At 39.6% G+C, this 19,369-nt stretch overlaps 2 protein-coding genes across 6 annotated transcripts in view; one reads left to right on the plus strand and one right to left on the minus strand.

Moving 5' to 3' along the window:
* Positions 1–2,018, plus strand: part of rerg (RAS-like, estrogen-regulated, growth inhibitor) — a 65,618-nt gene extending 63,600 nt beyond the window's left edge. For both annotated transcript variants that reach the window (XM_071502825.1, XM_071502824.1), the window contains exon 5: positions 572–2,018. In XM_071502825.1, coding sequence (XP_071358926.1) covers positions 572–982 — 411 coding nt within the window. In that variant the 3' untranslated portion in view covers positions 983–2,018. The remainder of the gene's footprint in view (positions 1–571) is intronic.
* An 11,865-nt stretch (positions 2,019–13,883) lies between these two features.
* The window catches only part of syn3 (synapsin III), a 113,356-nt gene continuing 107,870 nt past the window's right edge, over positions 13,884–19,369 (minus strand). For 3 of the 4 annotated variants that reach the window (XM_071501851.1, XM_071501847.1, XM_071501850.1), the window contains exon 14: positions 13,884–19,228. In XM_071501851.1, coding sequence (XP_071357952.1) covers positions 19,105–19,228 — 124 coding nt within the window. In that variant the 3' untranslated portion in view covers positions 13,884–19,104. The remainder of the gene's footprint in view (positions 19,229–19,369) is intronic. The other variant, XM_071501849.1, reaches the window with a different exon arrangement.

Below are 19,369 nucleotides of genomic sequence, written 5' to 3' on the forward strand. Positions count from 1 at the left end.
CTCACTAATTAACACATCTTGTTTCATTTGTACAAAAACCTTTGTCTGGTCAAGAGATACTTCTGAACATAACCTGCTGTCGCAGGAATGCAGGGATTATGTTATCTGTCTGAATCCGTCTGATTCTCGTGAACACAATATCTCAGTATCACCTTGAGGGAACTTCTTCAAATTTGGCACAAACAATCATTTGAACTCAAGGATAAACTGATTAGATTTTCCGGTCAACATCACGGAGACCTCACAAAAACAAAAACACGGTTTTGGCCTCTTGAATGTGATATCTCAGTAACACCTTGAGGGAACTTGTTTAGATTTGGCAAAAACATTTACTTGGACTCAACGATGAACTGATGAGAATTTGGTGGTCAAAAGTCACTGTGTACTCATAACCCATTTTACATCCAAATGGTCAAAGGTCAACGTCACTGTGACATCATAATATTCTGCAAAAACACTCATGCTGTAACTCAGGAAGGAGACTGTGATCATATGTCCTGCAACTTGGCTGATTGACGGCCGCAGCGGCTTACAATCACAAGGCGGTAATTCTAGTTTGTTTTGATTTCAGGAGGACAACCAGCAGAAGGAGGGTCACATGCGCTGGGGTGATGGATTCGTCATCGTGTATGACATCACAGACCGGGGAAGCTTCGAGGAGGTGGCCCCGCTCCGAAGTCTCCTAGAGGAGGTGAAGAAGCCAAAGAATGTCCCTCTGGTCCTGGTGGGCAACAAGTCAGACCTGGACCACGTCAGGCAGGTTGGCACCGAGGAAGGCGAGCGGCTGGCGGCTGAAATGGCATGTGCCTTCTACGAATGTTCAGCGTGTGCCGATGAAGGCGGCGCGGTGGCTGAGGCTTTCCACGAGCTCTGCCGCGAGGTGAGGCGTCGCAAGGCCGTGCAGGGCAAGGCCAGACGCCGCAGCTCCACCACACACGTCAAACAGGCCATCAACAAGATGCTGACCAAGATCAGCAGCTAGGGACGAGCCACGCCATCGTCTGATGACACAAGAACAAAAAAAAAAAAAAAATTAACTCTTTGTTATGTAAATGTTTCAAACAACTATTGGCTCCGAAAAGGGACAAAATGTGACTGATTTGATGTGGAATGTGTTCTTTACTTATTACTCTGATCATTTTCCATCAAAAGATCCCAAGTGCAAAGTCTCCTCATTCTGGAGCCTGAGCAGATTATTTCTCATCCAAACATTTGAGCTCATTGGGGTCAAAATAACCTGGACGCTGCTGAGATACGAGATGTTTTAATGATGAATCATTCATATGGTGAGGTTCTCAACTTCTTTCCTTTCATCCTCTCATCTAACTCTCTTTAAATCAATAAATAAGCCAGAGGGCAGACTGAGAATTATGCATGCAAGCTGTCTTATTTTGCATGCAGAGAATCCAAGTATTTTCTTATGAGAAGATTTGTAGCCTCCTCTCTGTATCTTTGTGTGTAGGGGAATATTGTGATGTGCTTCAGGCCACGTGTTGAACTGTTCTGTCAGCAAAGAAAAATAAGATCAGAGAACTACTATTAGATAAAAGTAGATCCACTGTCCTTTACTCATGTCAAGACTAGAAAAATCAGTTGTCAATGCCTGTCCTTCAAACAAACCCTGTAACAACGTCCACTATGTTGTGTTGACATTAACTGTGCTGCAGTGGACTGTGGCGCTGTGTGTTTGTCAAGGACATGTGAACTCAAGATCTTTTTCTCAAAGCACAGGTTCAAAGACCTATGAAGAGAAGCAATCGCTGCCTCTCCCAGCATGCCACATTCCAGGGATACTCTTCATGGCTGTGATGTTAATACTGTAAATTACAGTATGTATGACATAGTATATTGCCTTAAGCACGGCTGTGTCTTAGGTGTGTACAGAACCCAAAGGTATCTACAGTAGGTGATACAGTAATTGTTGAAATGGAAAATCTGTTTCCTTCTCATGTATGTGACTCGTCTCTGATTAAAGCAACCAGCTGTGCACTTGTAATTAAAGACTGAGATATATCCCAGACTTCTCTTATGTTTGCTTCACATCAATGTACATGTGGTTTGACTGATATGGACTCCTTCAGCCAGACCATTAAATATTTAACACGGTGACAGTGTCTGCAGACCACATTTAAATCTTGACAATTTTTTCTTTTGCATGTCAGATTATTCCACAAAACTTTAGTGAACAAATATTGAATATATTTATGCTGCACAGGAGGCACATAACACCAGCTGATGTTTTTTGAATGATATATAGATTTTTTAATTTTATTTTGTTGTTGAATACTAAACATTTTTCAATGTGAAAAGTAAAAATCATCCAGTGCTTGGCTGAACTATTAATTACAGTGTCATAATTTAAGAATCAGTGATGAAGACCATTGCATCTCACTTTTATCTTGTCAAAGGCCATCGATGGATCACTGGACAGGTCTACCACACACAGACCCAGGGGCTCCAGGGTTTTTTGTTTTTTTTTTGGTTCTGATCTATTAGTGTTGAGCCCATTGAGTCATCATCCATGCCATGATAGATAGTCATAGCTATGTATTAGTTAATTAAACAACATAACTACATGTAGGTAAATTACCAATGATAAGAGTAGTATATATCGACCATGAAGTCTGTACTGAAGCTGTTTTGGTGAATTGAATCAAAACTGACGTAATTTATTCTTGACAAGCAGCAGCATGAATGTCACTTCAACAACAGTTTCTCACCAGATCAGTCACCCTGCTCGTACTGAGACAAAGTCACCACGCTGCAAAGAATTTCCTGATCTTTTTTACTAATGCACAGAAGGTGAGAGGACAAGTTCTCTTATCACAGTACAGTCACTTACAACACTGGGTGGACTCAGTGTAAAGTGGTGCTCAAATACTGAAGGTCCTGGTTAAGAAATATAGTCTATAAGCTGAAATTGCTGTTATGACAGAAGGTTGCAAGAATACCCCCACATCTTTAGTGTCCAAACTCAACACTGTACCCAATGAATATTTCACTGTCACTTATCAATTTTCACTGGCTTATGCAGCAGGATACTACTTCTGTAGGCAGGTTGTCTGGCACCACTTTCAGCTCACACAGCAGGGCTTTGCTGACCAGTGGATCACCTGATATTTACATTGGCACAAATAGATTTTACAGTTCGCACAGATTTATTTTTAGTTACAATCGTGAGTGAGATGCTTGCCTTGTTTTACATTAAGGGTTTTTTTTCACTTCCTTCCACATATAGAAGCCTGAGAAAATCAAAGCTAAGGGTTACCCACTTCTGACAGTGTACTGTATTAAAAAAGAAAACCTCCCACTAAATACACCCCGTCATTTCACACAGATTGCTGACTCAGGAAGAGGACACAAAAACAAGAACTTTAGTTTGGGTGAAGCAGGGCGGAGTGGCCCAGCTATCTGGCAGATAATTACTGGAGGCAAAAATCCCATAATAACCAGGGAAAGGAGCCACAGTGCTCCTCCTTGTCCTGACCAGCTGGAGACAAAAAGGACTATCCTAGGTTTAAGAATTCAGACTGAACACAGAAAAAAAAACCTCTTGGTTGAGTTGGTGAAGGTACAGTAGTTTATCACTGTGGAACAGAGGGGGGCAATCTTGCTGTGTCACACACAAGATAAAGATGAGTGGATGTGGTGAGATGTGGGCAGGTCCATCAGCTCCCCTCAAGCAATTTTGAATGCTGCAGGAGGTTTGACCCTCTGCCATGCTGGCCGAAGGGTCAGCCTCTAGATTTGATGCCTCAGGTGGCCAATAGTCTCTTTATCCTTTAGAATGAAGTGTGCAACCACTCAATTGAGAGTGCACACAGACACTTGCAAAAAAATGTGAGTAGGCAGTATCTCTAAAGGCCACAGATAATGTGATGAGTACATTCCTCCACTACTCCATGTAAACCAGTATTAAGTTCAAAGCTGATTGAATAAGCTAAACACATTCACATATAGTTTTATCCACTTATAAAAGTGATATGGAGAACTTGTTTGCTTATTCACACATCCATCAGGCATGGAGCAGCATTTGGAGTCATGTTTGTGGTCAGTTGTTGACCGGAGCTCCAATAAATGCTTCACTGTGCCACTAACGGCATTTATTAGAGAATTAGATTGATGAGAGGGGTGCATGGCCGGTAGTGGTCATGCTCTCTTAGTACCATCGGAGAGAGAAATGTTTCCGACACCCCAGAAGGGAGGGGGCGAGGGTTGAATTAGAGCGTGTCTTCTCCCCAATTTCCTGTTATGCTATGATGCTCTGAAAGTTGGTGCAAAGCAGTGTCTGGAGTTCAAAGCTCTGTGGGGCCACTCGTCAATTTCCATCACTCTGAAGACACACACACACACACACACACACACACACACACACACACACACACACACACACACACACACACACAGTGGCTTTGTGGGAAAGGGAGGCTGCAAAGTGAAAGCACAGACACTAAAAGGTGCTTGATAGTAGGGAGGGTGGAGGAAATCACTGTGGGGGAATTAAAGGAAGAAGTAAAGCAGATTGTACCCACACAAACAGTTCACTTTTAGCTTCTGGGTGAATGTGACGCGCCATGGAGCACGAAGATGTGTCACTGCAACTTTCTGGGATCCGAGTTAACACAGTTCTCATCTCTTAGAGAGGTAGAGGGGCGGAGGGGGCAGTCACAGAGCAAATGAGGGTACTAACAGTGGAAACAGGAGGAACAAGACACTTTTTGACCAAAGTGAATGCCATCCTTAGCCAAACTGGCAGGCTAGAGCAGAAATATTTCCATTTTGACTGTGACATGGCTGTGCATCAGTATGGTTTAGACACCCTTTATGTAGGCAGCATTTTAAAAATCATTCAAATACAACTGAATCCACTGCTGCCTCCTGGCTGCTGATACACTCCAAAACTAACACACTGAAACTACTTTGGTTGTCTGCAGATACATGTATAGAAATGTTCACACACATTTGTCCATATAGCCTGTGTGATCATTAATTTTTAGCAAGCAGGCAGCCCAACAATTTGAAAGATTTACTGAATGTCCAGCAGCTAGCTTAGCCTCACCCAGCTCTCCAGAGGTTACACTCCAGTAAAGAGGGGTGACTCCTGAATCTACATGTAGCTGTGGCAAACATAAAATTTAAATAAAGCACTTTTGAAATTACCTTGAGTCACATTTCGCCTCCCCTGCACCGTAACCATATCCCAGAATAATTTACCCGCTGAACACAGACATCAACCCTCCATCAAAGACAGTGAACAAACAGACACTGCTCGATACTGAAAAAAAGTAATCACATTACTGTAACACGTTACAGAGTAATGTGTTATTACCCGACTCTGCTCATGACTGGATATGACTTGTTAGCTCATTTTACAGCTATGATGATATTGTATATAAACCACAAAGTTGTGCATGTCATATCAGGTGGTTCACAACTCTGAACACCCTTTATGATAATGAATTGAAAATAAAAAATTAAAATAATTTACTGCAACCTTCCCCAGCATAAGCAGCAGAAAATGAATGGACCCAAGTTTACATGCCAAGGATTTTTGAACTCTTAAGTCTATGGTACCATGTCGTTATATATCTATCAGAGACAGCTAAGAAAGGAGACGAGGCACTTCCGATCATTTCCTGTGTCTGTGTCACATGTGTTTCACCACCTCCCCACCACTTTAAGAGGCCAGCAGTAGTACTGAGCCTGTTCACTCCAATGGGAGAAGTGAATGTGAGAACAGATTATAAAAGATTCTTTCACCCCATAGTCACCAAAATTAATATCGGACATGTTTTTCACAAGCCACAGATCATCCCAACTTTCTAACACAATGATGTAATTTTACAGACAAAAAGATCAGCATAAAATTTACTTTGAGACCTGTCTCTGTCTCTGTCTCAGCAACACACTCTATAAATTCTGGCAACACATAACTCTTGTCTCTGTTGGTTGTGGTTACACTGCTTTCACTGCTTAATATTGCTATTATTGTTATTATTGATATTATCATTAATACTGTTATGGAGGTAAACCAGAAAGTATTATTAGACTGATATGATCTTGTACTGAGTTGATCAGACATTAAGCTAACAGATAAAAATCAGGCACAATTTTGTACTTGTTCTGGTGTTGTTTTGTTATGTTTTGACATGGACTAGCAATCACGACCACGCCCACTGAAGAGAAAGGAAGTATATACCATTTCATACTATTGGTGCTGCTTGTAATGCGTCATCTTTGCATCCATGTAGTACATCTCGTTCGTACTTACGGTTCCTTGGGGACTCAGGAAGGTTTTCCCCAACAGTCAAACTGACTGTTGACTTCATTTCCACAGAAATGAAGCTAATGGATATTGACCGTACCCAGTTAAAAACTGTGATTCCCACGCAGTCTCTTCTCAACCCGGGGCGTCAGCTAACAAGCTAGCAACAGTCGTTAGCTAACAAGCTAATAACAGTCCGTGGCGTGTCGGTGGCGTTCCTGTCAGTCCCTTTCACGTTTTACGTTGTTGCAAAACAATACAAATCTTATAACTTCTATACCTTAAATACCACACAGTATCATAACAAACCTTAACGGAAAACCAACGTTTGCTTTACACAATCTCTCTTTTTTTTGCCGCTTTTCTCTCGGTCGCCACTTCTCCTTAGTCCCGCCCCCTGGACCGCGGTAGGTTACAGTGCTCATCACTGATTGGCTTAAGTAACAAGACAGACACCTGACCAACCAATAGCTAAAGAAATAGAACAGAGAAGTTAAATGGCTGCTCAGTACACAGTGGACACCTCTATAAAACTGATAATTTAACAATTTCAGTGGAAAGGTTATTATTCAAAAGACAATATTGAATCCATATTAAAAAGGCATATTTGTAAAATGAAATGCACGTAGAACAACGAAAACAAAATTAGAATATTACATTTTGAAGTTTGATTCCCTGAGAGTACAAATGTTTCTAATTCTCGCCCTCTTGTCCCTCGATGTGCTTCAGTATTAGCTGGGTTTTGTGCAATTCATGAAAACAAGGACGTTCATTGGGTTCCAAAGTTAATTCTTGACCTTGGAAACAAACAACAACAACCACCAATAAGCTCATGTTAAGCTTCATTTAGTAGCTGTTCTGGATCTTTCGAGCATATCCCATGATCTTCACTAGCAGGCCATTTGCTCAGTGAATTGCTGATGTTCAAACTTTCAGTTTTCAATGATGAGTGTTGCTGGTCAATCTCATCTCATCAGCCGAACAAATACCAAACAGATCTTGAAGGGCAACTGTTTTGTTAATCGCTGTTACCAAGGTCAAAAACACATTTTTAAACTCAACCTTTATGTCAACTTGGACAAGAGGTTCTTAAAGTTGTCAGAATAATGGAAATTTTAACATCTACAATCTGTTGATGAAGCTCATGTGAGATGACTGAAAGCTCTAGAATAGTTAATGAAAGGATCTTGCGGTTATATTGTTTTGCTGAAGTTATTTGTGATGTATTTTTGGGCTGATTTCTATCAAACTGCTCCTAACTGCCAGTGTGACTCATCGGTGCACCAAGTTGCTTGATGCAGCTTTAAATAGTTGACTGTCCTTGAACTGAGAGTGTGGTGGTTGTGTTTATCTTTATCTGAGTCCTAGTCTTTTGTGGCATTGTGCTCAGCTGGAGGGAAATATTCAACAAATGCTCTCTGGAAAGTTTGTAACTATCTTTGCTGATACTACCAATATCTCTGGAGGGAAACAAACATCTCTGGAGTGGAAATAATTCCCATACCCTTGTGGAGGCTGATATCCCCATACATCCTGTTTAGATATGCAGTCAAGGGGAAAATGAGCTCTGCAGTGATTTCAGCACACTCACATAAATAACCACGTAAGAATATTACGACTGACAGACAGGATGACTGAGATTAAAATAAAGCAGGAGATAATCTATTGTCGACAAACAGTGGCAAGTCAGTCCTGGAAGGTCAATAAAAGAGATTTTGGAGGGTCACATGTACAGCATGTTCACTTTTATGAACTTTTTTGGAAGCAGACGTTTTCTCAAGACCCACTTTATGAAATTTTCCATTATAAGGCAGTGGAGGGGGAAAAACAGAGAGGGGAACATTGAGGCTTCATAGCAGAGGAAATGAAAGGCCTGCAGTGAGGGGTAACGTTCCCTCTGTAAACAAGCCGACTCTCCAAAACTCTTCTCTCCTCTTCAGCCCAATCTCTCACAAATAACACATACTTCTTCACTGACAGGGCTGGCGATACACTGACAAGCTGTTTAAGTTGGACTTGAAGAGTTTATTTCCAAGAGCTATACAGAACATCCACTGTGGAGAAGAAAAACATCATCACCTCAAGTTTATCATTCAGTGTGTTTTTTTTTTAATGTTATGGATCCAGTCTGAATTTCATCACCTTCAGGCTGCACCTCAACAAAAACTGTCATATTGTATAATGACAATCTTTGTATAAAGCTTTTACACACAAATTAATGAATCTGGAAAAAAAGATCCACTAATTTTAAGAGTGATAATTATTTGAAACAGTTTATACAGTTCATTCATTCACATTTTTATGGTTATAACTTATTTATCTAACTGAAAGACTTTTGGAAATAACTATTACTACTAAGATTTGTTTTTAGTTGTTATAGGGGAAGAAAGAAAAGCTTATTTTAAACTTAAATAAATAGGCCTATTACATTATTCGCTTATTAACTACCAAATTACACAGCTTCTCCCCGGGAAAACCTCAAAGAACATATTCTGAAATAAAACTGGAAATTGCAGACTCATTAAATTAAGTTTTACTGATGATTCTGATTGGGTTTTGGTTGCCCTGACCCTTTCATTGTGTATGAAGCCAAAACTTTTCACTTGAACAGAAAAAATATGAAAATCCAACAAGAAGATGTCTACTTAGATTTACTGAGCACGTTCATGTTTATGTTAGTGCCAGCCTAAGGACAAAATCTCAACTTTTTACATATCAAAAATCAAATAAAAAACTGAAGATAATATATATATATATATATACATATAATGAGTACTTTCTAATGGTGTCTTTCTTTTCAAATGGCCAACTCAAGAAAGCAGTTAACTATGTTTATCAAAATGTGGAACTTTAATGAGCCCATGGTTTATATTTTAGAGTTATTTCTTTAACGTTAAAGGATGAATTCAATTGACTTAAACAAACAAAATGAATATACATATACACTGCTATGGAATTATATGGAAGTAGTTTGTAGTACAATATGGTCTGAAATGTTAAATACTGCAATCAGCAACTCTTTAATATTTATAGCCAGGGAAGCAGCCTAAATTATTTGACATGGTAAAACAATATGAGCTGTGAAGAATCTCCTCTTAGATATACATGCAAAGTGTTTTTAGTGTGCTTAGTTTTTTTTTTTTGTTTTGTTTTTTTGTCTTACCAGTGGTGGCATCTTGGCATGTAGACAGTTTTGGACCTTTCAGGAGTTTGCCGCCAGTACAACACAGTGGCAATGAAGGAAATTCACCTAGAGAGTTTTCACTGGACCTGCAAGACGGTCCCACTGAACACTGTAAACTGTGAGCTCAACCTCACTAACCAACACATGGTTTCTATAAAGCCAAACTGCTGCTTTGTGCTTTGGACAATACAACAGATTTTTATTGGCCTCTACTGTTTGTGTGTGTGTGTGTGTGAAGCATTTTAGATAGCCTACGAGTGTAATATACTCTCTTTATGTGAATATAAACACGTCGGTATAGAAATACGACAAACTGTGAACCAAAGTAGAGGATTTCCATCTCTTGTTTCGCTCTCTATCCTTTTGTTGCCATGACAACCAAGGCCCTTCCTTGTTTTAAAGATACTCACTATGGTGACCAAGGCATTGTTGTACAGTAGGCAGGTCTAAGAGGGAAAAAGGTTTCTTACACACATACACACACTTTCTTACAAGTGTGCTTATACTGTAGACACACACACACCCACACATATGTGGACATGCACTCTGGTACATGATATGATGAAACCTGTGATGCATGCTGAGAGCTTCTGAGACTTACACACTGAAGTGAATAAAATGGACTGAAGGTAAATTATAGAGCCACTCCAGCCTTTGAAATCAATGATCCTGAACAGCTACATGTTATACCTGCAGCTTAGAGATGAAACAGCTTTTAGAAGAAAATATGATTCATCTGAAGGAAGTACGACTTAATAACACAAGGGGAAAAGCTTTCACACAACCCAAAGGTAGGTCTGATATCACCTTTATTCTTCTAAAACCCACACACTGTGTTTGTTTGTTGTTTTTGTGATAACCTCCAGCCCTCAGGCAGCTGTGTCACAGCAGTGCCAGTGTTTCACACATAAGTGAAGCTATTGTGTTTCAACAACATTTAATACAAAATTTAATTATTCTTGTGTTTATTTTATTTTTTGCTACTCGTTGCTAAGCAACATCCTCCTGTATCCTTTCTTTTCACATCTACCTGGAGAAGTTCAACCAAGTCCAACTCTAGTACTGTTGGATTAAAGCTGCACTGATAGCTTTTTTTTCAGTGGACACCCTTACATACTGTTGCCTTAAATAGTTGATTTGGCAGATGCATTAGCACACAACTGCTACTTTATGAATGGAGCAGACATAGAGCTACATCAACATTTATTTAGAGCTTTGTGTGGCCACCTGTTTAATAATTTGGTTTAGTTTCCACTAACCTATGTTGGCAATGGAAAAGGGTACAATTGGCAGTCATACCCAGGTCAAATGACTCTGCAGTAGACGTGGGTATTTATCGGCTCTGGCTCTGATTGGCAGACCCGGGAGAACCTGCTAACTTTCTCCCCTTTCAGAGCAAAAACACTGTGGACAGACCTGTCACCTGCCCAGTACAATGCTGTTTAACCAGAAACACCACGACTACACTGCACTTGGTAATGTAACAGTGAGCTGCAGTCCTGAAATAAGTTTTAAAAACATACAATCACCAATCGCAGTGTCTCACATGGAGTGTGTGCAGAGAGGCAAACTCAGCTGGCAGTTCAAAAAGGGTCAATCGGCTTTTCATAGCAGGTTCACCTGCATTAAAAAAAAACACCATTCAAAATTTTGTGCAAAAAAGGTATTTGTGGGAGTGCTGCTTTGTGCTGGATAAGAGGTGGTCAATGGATTCATCAGAGCTGCTTTTGCTAAAAAAACTGCTGCTGAATAAGGTTGATGAGAGCTTTGAGGAACAAAACAGTGAAGTAGTGGTGGACAGCAAAACCAAATACAGGAAATTCTCACTGGGTTTGTCACTACAACAACTCCTTTCACATTAAACATTGTCATATTTACCATTAGCATAAAAGATATAATAATAGTGCAGCTTTAAAATTTCTCTAGGATTCATGTTATTTATCTTTGGGTTGTATTACGTTTTATACAAATGCAGATATTCTTTTACACAAAAATATATTTACTGAACCATAAAACTCCTCAACAGTGACGTAGAATTCATGTTGTAAAGGTGAATTTTACATTGATTTGACAGTGGAAGGAGAAAGAGAGATGAATGTGAAATCAGTTCCTTTAAGACACAGACATATTGCAGATATATTTACTGAATCCATTAACCTGTTGTCCTGCAGGTACATTTTCCAGAGGTCCTTATTAAAGCAAGAGATTAAAGATCGTGTCCAGTTAAAAAGTAGAAAGAGGATGGATGTGGAAGGATCTCTTTCCTTTTTTTCTTTTTGGGAGGACAACGCCCCCTACTGGTTAAATGTACTTATTATAGGACTGTGTAACTGTCTGATTTCTACCCACTGAGCTTGAAAATGAGAAGAATTTGGATATAAACTTCATGTTTTCCTCCTCAGATTTATACAAACAGTGTTATGGACCTGGACAGTCACAGACCTGTTTGTGTCTGACTGGCAAGGGGGCTACAGGCAGGCAGGGACCTGTGGCAGATGAGAGATTTGACATTCCACCTTAAGAATGCAAGAAATCACACTGGCAGCAGATTACCATCAGGCTGCCAGTGGTCTGGAATGCAACACATGTCTGAGACTGGGAATCAAATGTGAAGCACAACAGAAACTGTGGGGAGGTTTCAGGTTGTAAGGTGTAACAGAGGGTCAGAGGTCGACTGACGTGGGATTTTAAAGGACAATACTGAACGTGGATATTTACAGGAAGAGAGTCACTTTTTAAACTGAGACACAGTATGAGGAGATTTCTTGGTGAACATGGCAGCGAATTGTATTAATGTGATATACTTTGAAGATGGGATCATTCCCATGAGAAGAACAATGAAATGTTATGTAACAGTGTAGTTCATCTCTCACTTGCTGTTGAATGTATTCAGGGTGGTCTGCAGGCTGAAAGCTTCACATACCTTCCTTTACAGGCTATGGTGTTTTTAATCTCCGCTAAACAAAACAGTCTTTTATTAAACTTGTCGTCACTTCATTTTCTCAGTAAAAGAGTTTGACCACATGACTTCAGATTGTGGCGGCTGACAACATCATTACAGTTCTGCTGATGTAAATCTACTTTTCTGTCTACACAAACATCAGACATATATCAGAATATTACTGTTGTACAGTACAGTTAACTGTGATGAGTATTGAGACTCATACATGTATTATTTTGCGTGGATAAATGGTTAATGGACTGCACTTAAACAGCACTTTATTGCACTTAGCACTTATTGACCATTCCAAGCGCCTTACAATGGAAGCCCCATTCATACATTCATACGCCGATGACACACCAGGGGCAGTTTGGAGTTCAGTCTCTTGCCTAAGGACACGTGACATGCAGACTGAAGGAGCCAGGAATTCAACCACCGACCTTCCAATTAGTGGATGACTGCTCTACCTCCTATTTATTTATTTCAGATGTGTCCAAAATAAGGAGCTACATAGCGTTTTAGTGTCTTTGTTTTGGCGCTGTGGCCTCTCACTTTACAATTTTAGTTCAATCTCATGTTCATGAACCTTGTTCCCAGCAGCAGGCAGCTATTCTCAGAAAAAAAAAGCTCTGATAAAGCTAATGTACGCTGCCTGTAAGAACCAAATGGCAGACAGACAAAGTTAGCAGCTAGCTGGGGAACATTTATCTGCTAAAGAGCCAGACATTTCTTCCTGGAGTTCATGGAGGAAAATAAGGAACTAAAACGAGAGAGAATATTCACCAACAACTCCAAATGTAATGCTAATATAACTTCATATTTGCAGGTAAATTAGCACCTATTAGAACCTGTACTTAACACATTCACCATAGCAACTTTAAATGTGACAACATCGGTGTTGTGTTTACAGAGGCCAAAATTAAATTAATGCAGGTTGATAATAATAATGTTTAAAATATGTTCACTGTTTGTAAAAATAAATAGTCTCTATAAACTCCATCAATTCTGAGTGCTGTTCTCCAACTGACATTAAATACTCTAAGAAATATCTGAGTGATGATGCCATTGTTTGAAAAGTAATGAAGCGTGCGTGTGTGTGCAGTGACATGTTCATGACCTAATGTGGTTCATATTACCTCTGTAACGTTAGAGCTTAACACAAATTAATTTGAAGGCTCGACGTGAAGTGGGCAGCAGATGAAAGGCTGCGCTGCGGTCCAGCAGGTTTCCCCCCTCTGCGGCTGTGTGCTGCCAGTCGGCTTTTAACACCCGCAGCTTCGTGCCAAGAGGAATAAAATACGGTAGTAATCCAAGATGAAGGGATTTTGGGATTATCACTACATTTTCTGAAAGTTGTGTGTGTCAAAGAGGACTTTTTAAAAGTAGAGTAAGGGCCAGGACTTCTCTTGCAATGACCATAAATGGGGAGAAACAGTCAAACCCTCCCACGTGCAGCTCTGTGACTGGTAGACAGTGGAATGCACAGCCACAGGTGTAATAAAAGTTGTTACCTTTAATAACAGAAATCTTGATTTTCAGACAAAAGAACAGAAAACAAAAATATCTTAATACTAATAAATCACAGAAACACATGAGATGCATCACACTTCTCACAAATAAGCAGCCGGACATTAAGATCACGTAACAACCAAATTTACACACCTGAGGCACACGAGAGGGGTTGGTTTTCATGCCACATTTACACCAATATACAGAACGTCAATACACTTAAATTACCATACAATACCACCCACCATTCAGCAGAGAGGGAGGGACACAGTGCACTGAGAGATCGGCAAATAAACCCGTGCAATGACTTTATTTCTCACATTTACAGATACCACATTTAAAGTGGACTTGGTTTCCTCGCAGTATTAGCTGTGTTAATGGCTGCATATTCAATTCAACATTAGGCTGTGTGTCAGTTCAATGCACCCAAAGCCTAGCTGGCAACTGAACCATGTCATAACCAAAAGAAAAAACAAAATTAAGTATTGCATTTTCTCCAAATAAAGTGTAACTGAAATTATGTAATTAAAGAAAAGACGGGCTGAAGTGATGCAACTCTTGTCTCACAAAGGTTTGTGAAATGAGCACAGACTGTATGAGGATGTTGATGGAGCGTCTGTGACATCAACAACTGGTTTTATTAGATGTTAGAGATTCTGGTGAGGAAGACTGAGGAGCTGAGGCTGTGATTGGCTGAGAAAGCTGTCAATCAAGCAAACAACATTAAAAGATACTTCTCTTTAAGCCTTATTATCTTTATAATAGAAGAATTATCTTTGAACTGTTCCTACGGTGCTTATCTGACGAACAGAACAAACCAGGGCTGAATTAATCTGCTACAGGGCTCTGGGGCGAAAATAATCTGTGGGCCCCAACTGCCCACTGTTACAATATGTTAGGGTCTCAGTAGTTATATTTGCATTTAATCAAACTGCCTTAAGGGGACAGTAATACTTAAAGAGGAGCAGTTCTTACATCATTACTGTGTGAGTTGATACATGTTTGGATGTTGCAGGAAATCTAGACTCTGGTCTTCCTCAGGTTGATGTCACACACACACACCACACTGTTGTTTTTCTACAGTCCGTGTATCAAACTGATATGGTCTTAGTTACATTTAGCTCATTTCACAAAATCTTTCCCAGTACTACCACTCCACAGTCAGTTTCTGCAGAGCACTGCTGAACTTGAGGTAGTTACTAGTAAAGTTTGCAGCTCAATTCAAATTGAGTCAAATCAAAAAAAATATCAGGTGTGTTAAGCTGCTAGTTTATAGCATCTGAATGAGAGACTGAGACTTTGTCTGTTCCTAGGATAAAAAAAAAAACAAACAAGCAAATGCACACCTGTGAGAAGTTTAAACTGTCTGACATCTGGTCATTGATTATAATCTGACCCAAGAGATGAGCATAGACTAGATCCTAAACTGCATTTTAAAGCCAAAGTGTGGTAAAAGTGAGAAAAGTGACATCAAAGTTGATCTTTCTTTCCTTTATGATTTCTCTTGATTACCTTGGTTGCCTCTGAGGGCAGGACAGGTCAGCTGATGTCTTTAAAGTCAACACACAGTGATAAAAGTTCAGTTTATCGGTGACGTCACAGCTATTATTGCGCGGCACATAAGGGACAGTAAATCCTCATGGTCTGATTATGGCTTATCACACTGCAGTATTACACACTGAGTGGTCGGCATCTTTACAACAAAGATAAAACAATATGATGTAAACCATCAAGGAATCCCAACAAAAAGATAGTTTGGTCCATTTTGACACAGAAATTGCTCAGTAACACTGCACTGACTCAGGGATGAAGCTGATTGCAGGTCAGAGGTTTACTTTTCAAACAATCCTTGGAGGCTGACTTATTACAACCTGTGACAAAGGAGTCACAGGTTTGGCAAAGTGAAATGGCACAAGCACAGTATCACTGGCACAGATTTCCTCATGTTTGAAGGTGAGCAGGCTAACAGGCCGTTAGCTAACCATTCTCTGTGTCTTGATACTGCTCAAATCAAAACTACAGAACAAAAGTTTAAAGACCGTTTAGCTGCAGATGTTAGCAGGTTAGCATGAGTGGTTGACTAGCTTGTAGCTAAAGCAAGAAGCATTTGACACAACATCATTTTACAGTTTTGCATTATTAAATACTGGTCTTCATTTTTTACTCGTCAGATTATTTTTGCTCCAGAGCAGCTGTTTGTAGAAGTAAAACTACAACTCTGATCATTGTTTAGTACAGTTGATGGTTATGAGCACTGTAGTGTGCGTTTTTTCAAGCTAACACACACTGAGCTGTTTTAGTGCAATGAACAAACAATATTAGTTTTTTATGTTAGTACCAGTGAGACTGGAATGAAAATAAAGGTAAAATAAATAAGGTAAAATAAATAAGAGCTTCTTAAACAGTGTTGAACTTCTAACTTTAAATTAAAAATAAGTTAAAACTTATTATTGCAGAAATGGGCAATTACTAACCATAACAGAAAATTTACAACTTTACACACACACACACACACACACACACAAGTACACACCCACTATAAATTTTGTACAGCTTCATGCATTTGAATAGATTTTACTTTATAATGGGGTCATTATTATTATTATTATTATTATTATTATTATTATCATTATTATTATTATTGGCATTATTATTACTATTGTTATTATTATTATTATGAAAAGAACAATAAAAACTTTGGAATCAACACAGGTCCATTTAAACTACTGCATACTGCTCACAGATATTCACACTGCAGTTGATCGTTTGAAAACATAACTAGACTTATTCAGTTTGTAGCACAGAACGATTTGGAGCCAACTACCAGACATCTTCATGAATAAATTCCTGCAAAAGGACCAAATGATCGATTATTAGATTGTGATTGTGCGCTGCATGAAAAGCAACAAGTACAGTCACTGTCCCTCTGAAAAAGCAAGTGTTGCAGGAAACATAACCTCACTAACAATTAACTTTAAGGGTCCTTGTAATTTCCCTTTATAGCTTTTCTTCTAAAAGATTAATTATGAGGACAGTTGTCAGATGACAGTTAAAGTGTACAGCTGGTACACTTTAAAATTATTACAACAAACTGGTGGCTTCAACTTCTTTTACCAAAACAACCAATATGGAGAATTAGGTTTCTTTCAAATAATTAAACATTTAGATCTTTGTCAGTTTTGAAGGCTACAATAAAATGTATGCACGTTACATCTTTAGAGCAGTTCTGTACGTAAATTCCTCCTCAGTCACGATAACACCGCCAAGTTCTGGGTACCAACAGTTTAGTCTTGTCTCAAAACTGAACCTACATTTTCATTATAATGTGCTAGAGATGTCATCATCCTTCCCCGGAAATTATAAATAAATCACGGCACCTGTTGTTTCTGCTGTCTTTGTGGAATAGTTACGATCATGAGCTTGTGTTGGTTTCTGTTAGAAAACACCAGTTTGACTCCATGTACATTCACTTACATGGAGTAAATGTTGGAAGAGTACCACTGCAGACATACCATACACACCATGTGACCAAGGATAATGATAAATTATCTGCAATCCCAGCTGACACTGGCTAAATAAAGAGATAAGATGTGATGTTAAACAACTAAATCTTTTCTGTCTAAGTGGAAACTGAAGCACATGAAGCATCTCAAAATAATACATCCTCACTGTTTGCCTGTAAACACACAGCAGTAATTCTTATTTTACATATCCCCCACAGAAATACTCCACAATGCCACTCACAAAGCACATAATATCAAGAAACAGAACAACTGCAGGGGAAGATCTGAACTGTGGTGGAAGACGACGGCTGTAAGCCAGTACAGCAGGGTTGGTTCGCTGTGTGATTGTTTTCTTGACCCAGTGCAGAGGGGGACTCTTTTTTCATGTTTTATTAAAAAGCACTTTGGTAATGTTAGGCCAAGGTAGAGGAGTCACTACATGAGCCAATATGTGTCTACAGCACATGGACATCTGAGAACTGCGGCTGCTGGCAAAGATGCTCGAAGGATCGCTGGTGAACTGAGTGGATTCAGAACATTTCTCATGAGTTCACTGGAACCGATTCAGATCAGAATATTGCTGTAGACATCTGCAAACAGTTTGGAAGCTGCGTGTCAATTAAAATTAACAAAAAAATTTGAAATAAATATATAAATAAGTCAAACATGGACGGATAACAAACAGTTTCACTAGTTGTACCAACAAATGCAGAATAACAGCTAAGTACGAAGCAGTACCAGGTAGATTTACCACGGGAAAGGCCAAACTGATCTGACTTCTAGGGGCCATTCACATATTTGTATTGATGCTTTTCAACTTTTCAAATTACAGCATCAACTTGCTTAAAAATGTCTCAATCCTCTATCATGAATGCTGCAGTGCTGTTAAATGAAAACACAGGGAGTTATAGGTATAGAGGAGACAGCTGCAGAAGCATGTTAAAGGTGCTATATGTCAATTTTCTGTACCATGGGATGTGTTTATTTTTCTGGGGGTGGATGGTGGTGGAGGTGATAATGGAGGCTTGCCAAGAGGTTAGCATACGCCCTCTCTGCAGTGCTACTTTGTCATCCTCCCATGCTGAACTAAAGGCAGACTGGATGCTACAGTGACTCACTACCGCAAAGTGGTTTTACAAGATGGGACGAGCTGGTTAGCAAAAATAAGAATTAAAGATGGAGACAGCTCTGGGCAAGTAAAGGGATGAGGTTTGATGGTGAACATCTAAAATCTTTCTTCTAGACTGGTAAGTAAACAGCTGTTAAAGCTAATTTTAGCTATGTAGCAATAGCAAAATCTTACACATGGCACCTTTAACAAAGGCTAAATTGATGCTTATATGGACTTGGTGTGCAGTATCTGTTTATATGATCTTAACTAGCATGAAAAGAAAAGAGGAAACAGACAAGATCATCAAGTGGAGTAAAAATTACAGAAATTTGAATGGGTCTCGGTTTAATTCTGTGTCTAAACTGATATCCCACCTATCTTATTATCTCCTGTAAGGAAGACAGAGCTGTTGGCCTTTCTAGTGATAAACTTATTGTTGATCTGAGGACAGCGGGTTGAACCGGGAGAAGGAAGGAGAGAGACCAGGAAGCTGAGGCTCGGAGGAGGAAAGAGACTCAGATGAACCAGTCAGGTTTTATTTTTGTTTCACACCTGACGACGGAAGGGAAGAGGAAGCTTCTGGGGAAGTTGTTAGTCGGAGAAGAGGCTGGCGAAGGACTGTCGGAGGCTGCGGATGGTCTCAGCTTTGGCCTCGTCGTCGGTCTGGTTTCCTCGTAAGGTCTCTGTGAAGGTGTTGGTCAGGGACTGGGATTTGCTGTGCAATAAACAGAGGAGTGGTTTAGTTTAGCAAAGATGAAAGGTTGCATAAAAAAGAAAAGCCCCAGTCTGCAATCTCACTTAACAAATGCTTACCAAACCAAAATCAGTGCAGTTTTGTCTGCAATTATAAAGGAGA

Source organism: Trachinotus anak, unplaced genomic scaffold (genome assembly GCF_046630095.1).
Source record: "Trachinotus anak isolate AG129_WGS33_773 ecotype Australia unplaced genomic scaffold, CSIRO_AGI_Tana_v1 ptg000018l, whole genome shotgun sequence".
In the NCBI taxonomy this organism is placed as follows: Eukaryota; Metazoa; Chordata; class Actinopteri; order Carangiformes; family Carangidae; genus Trachinotus; species Trachinotus anak.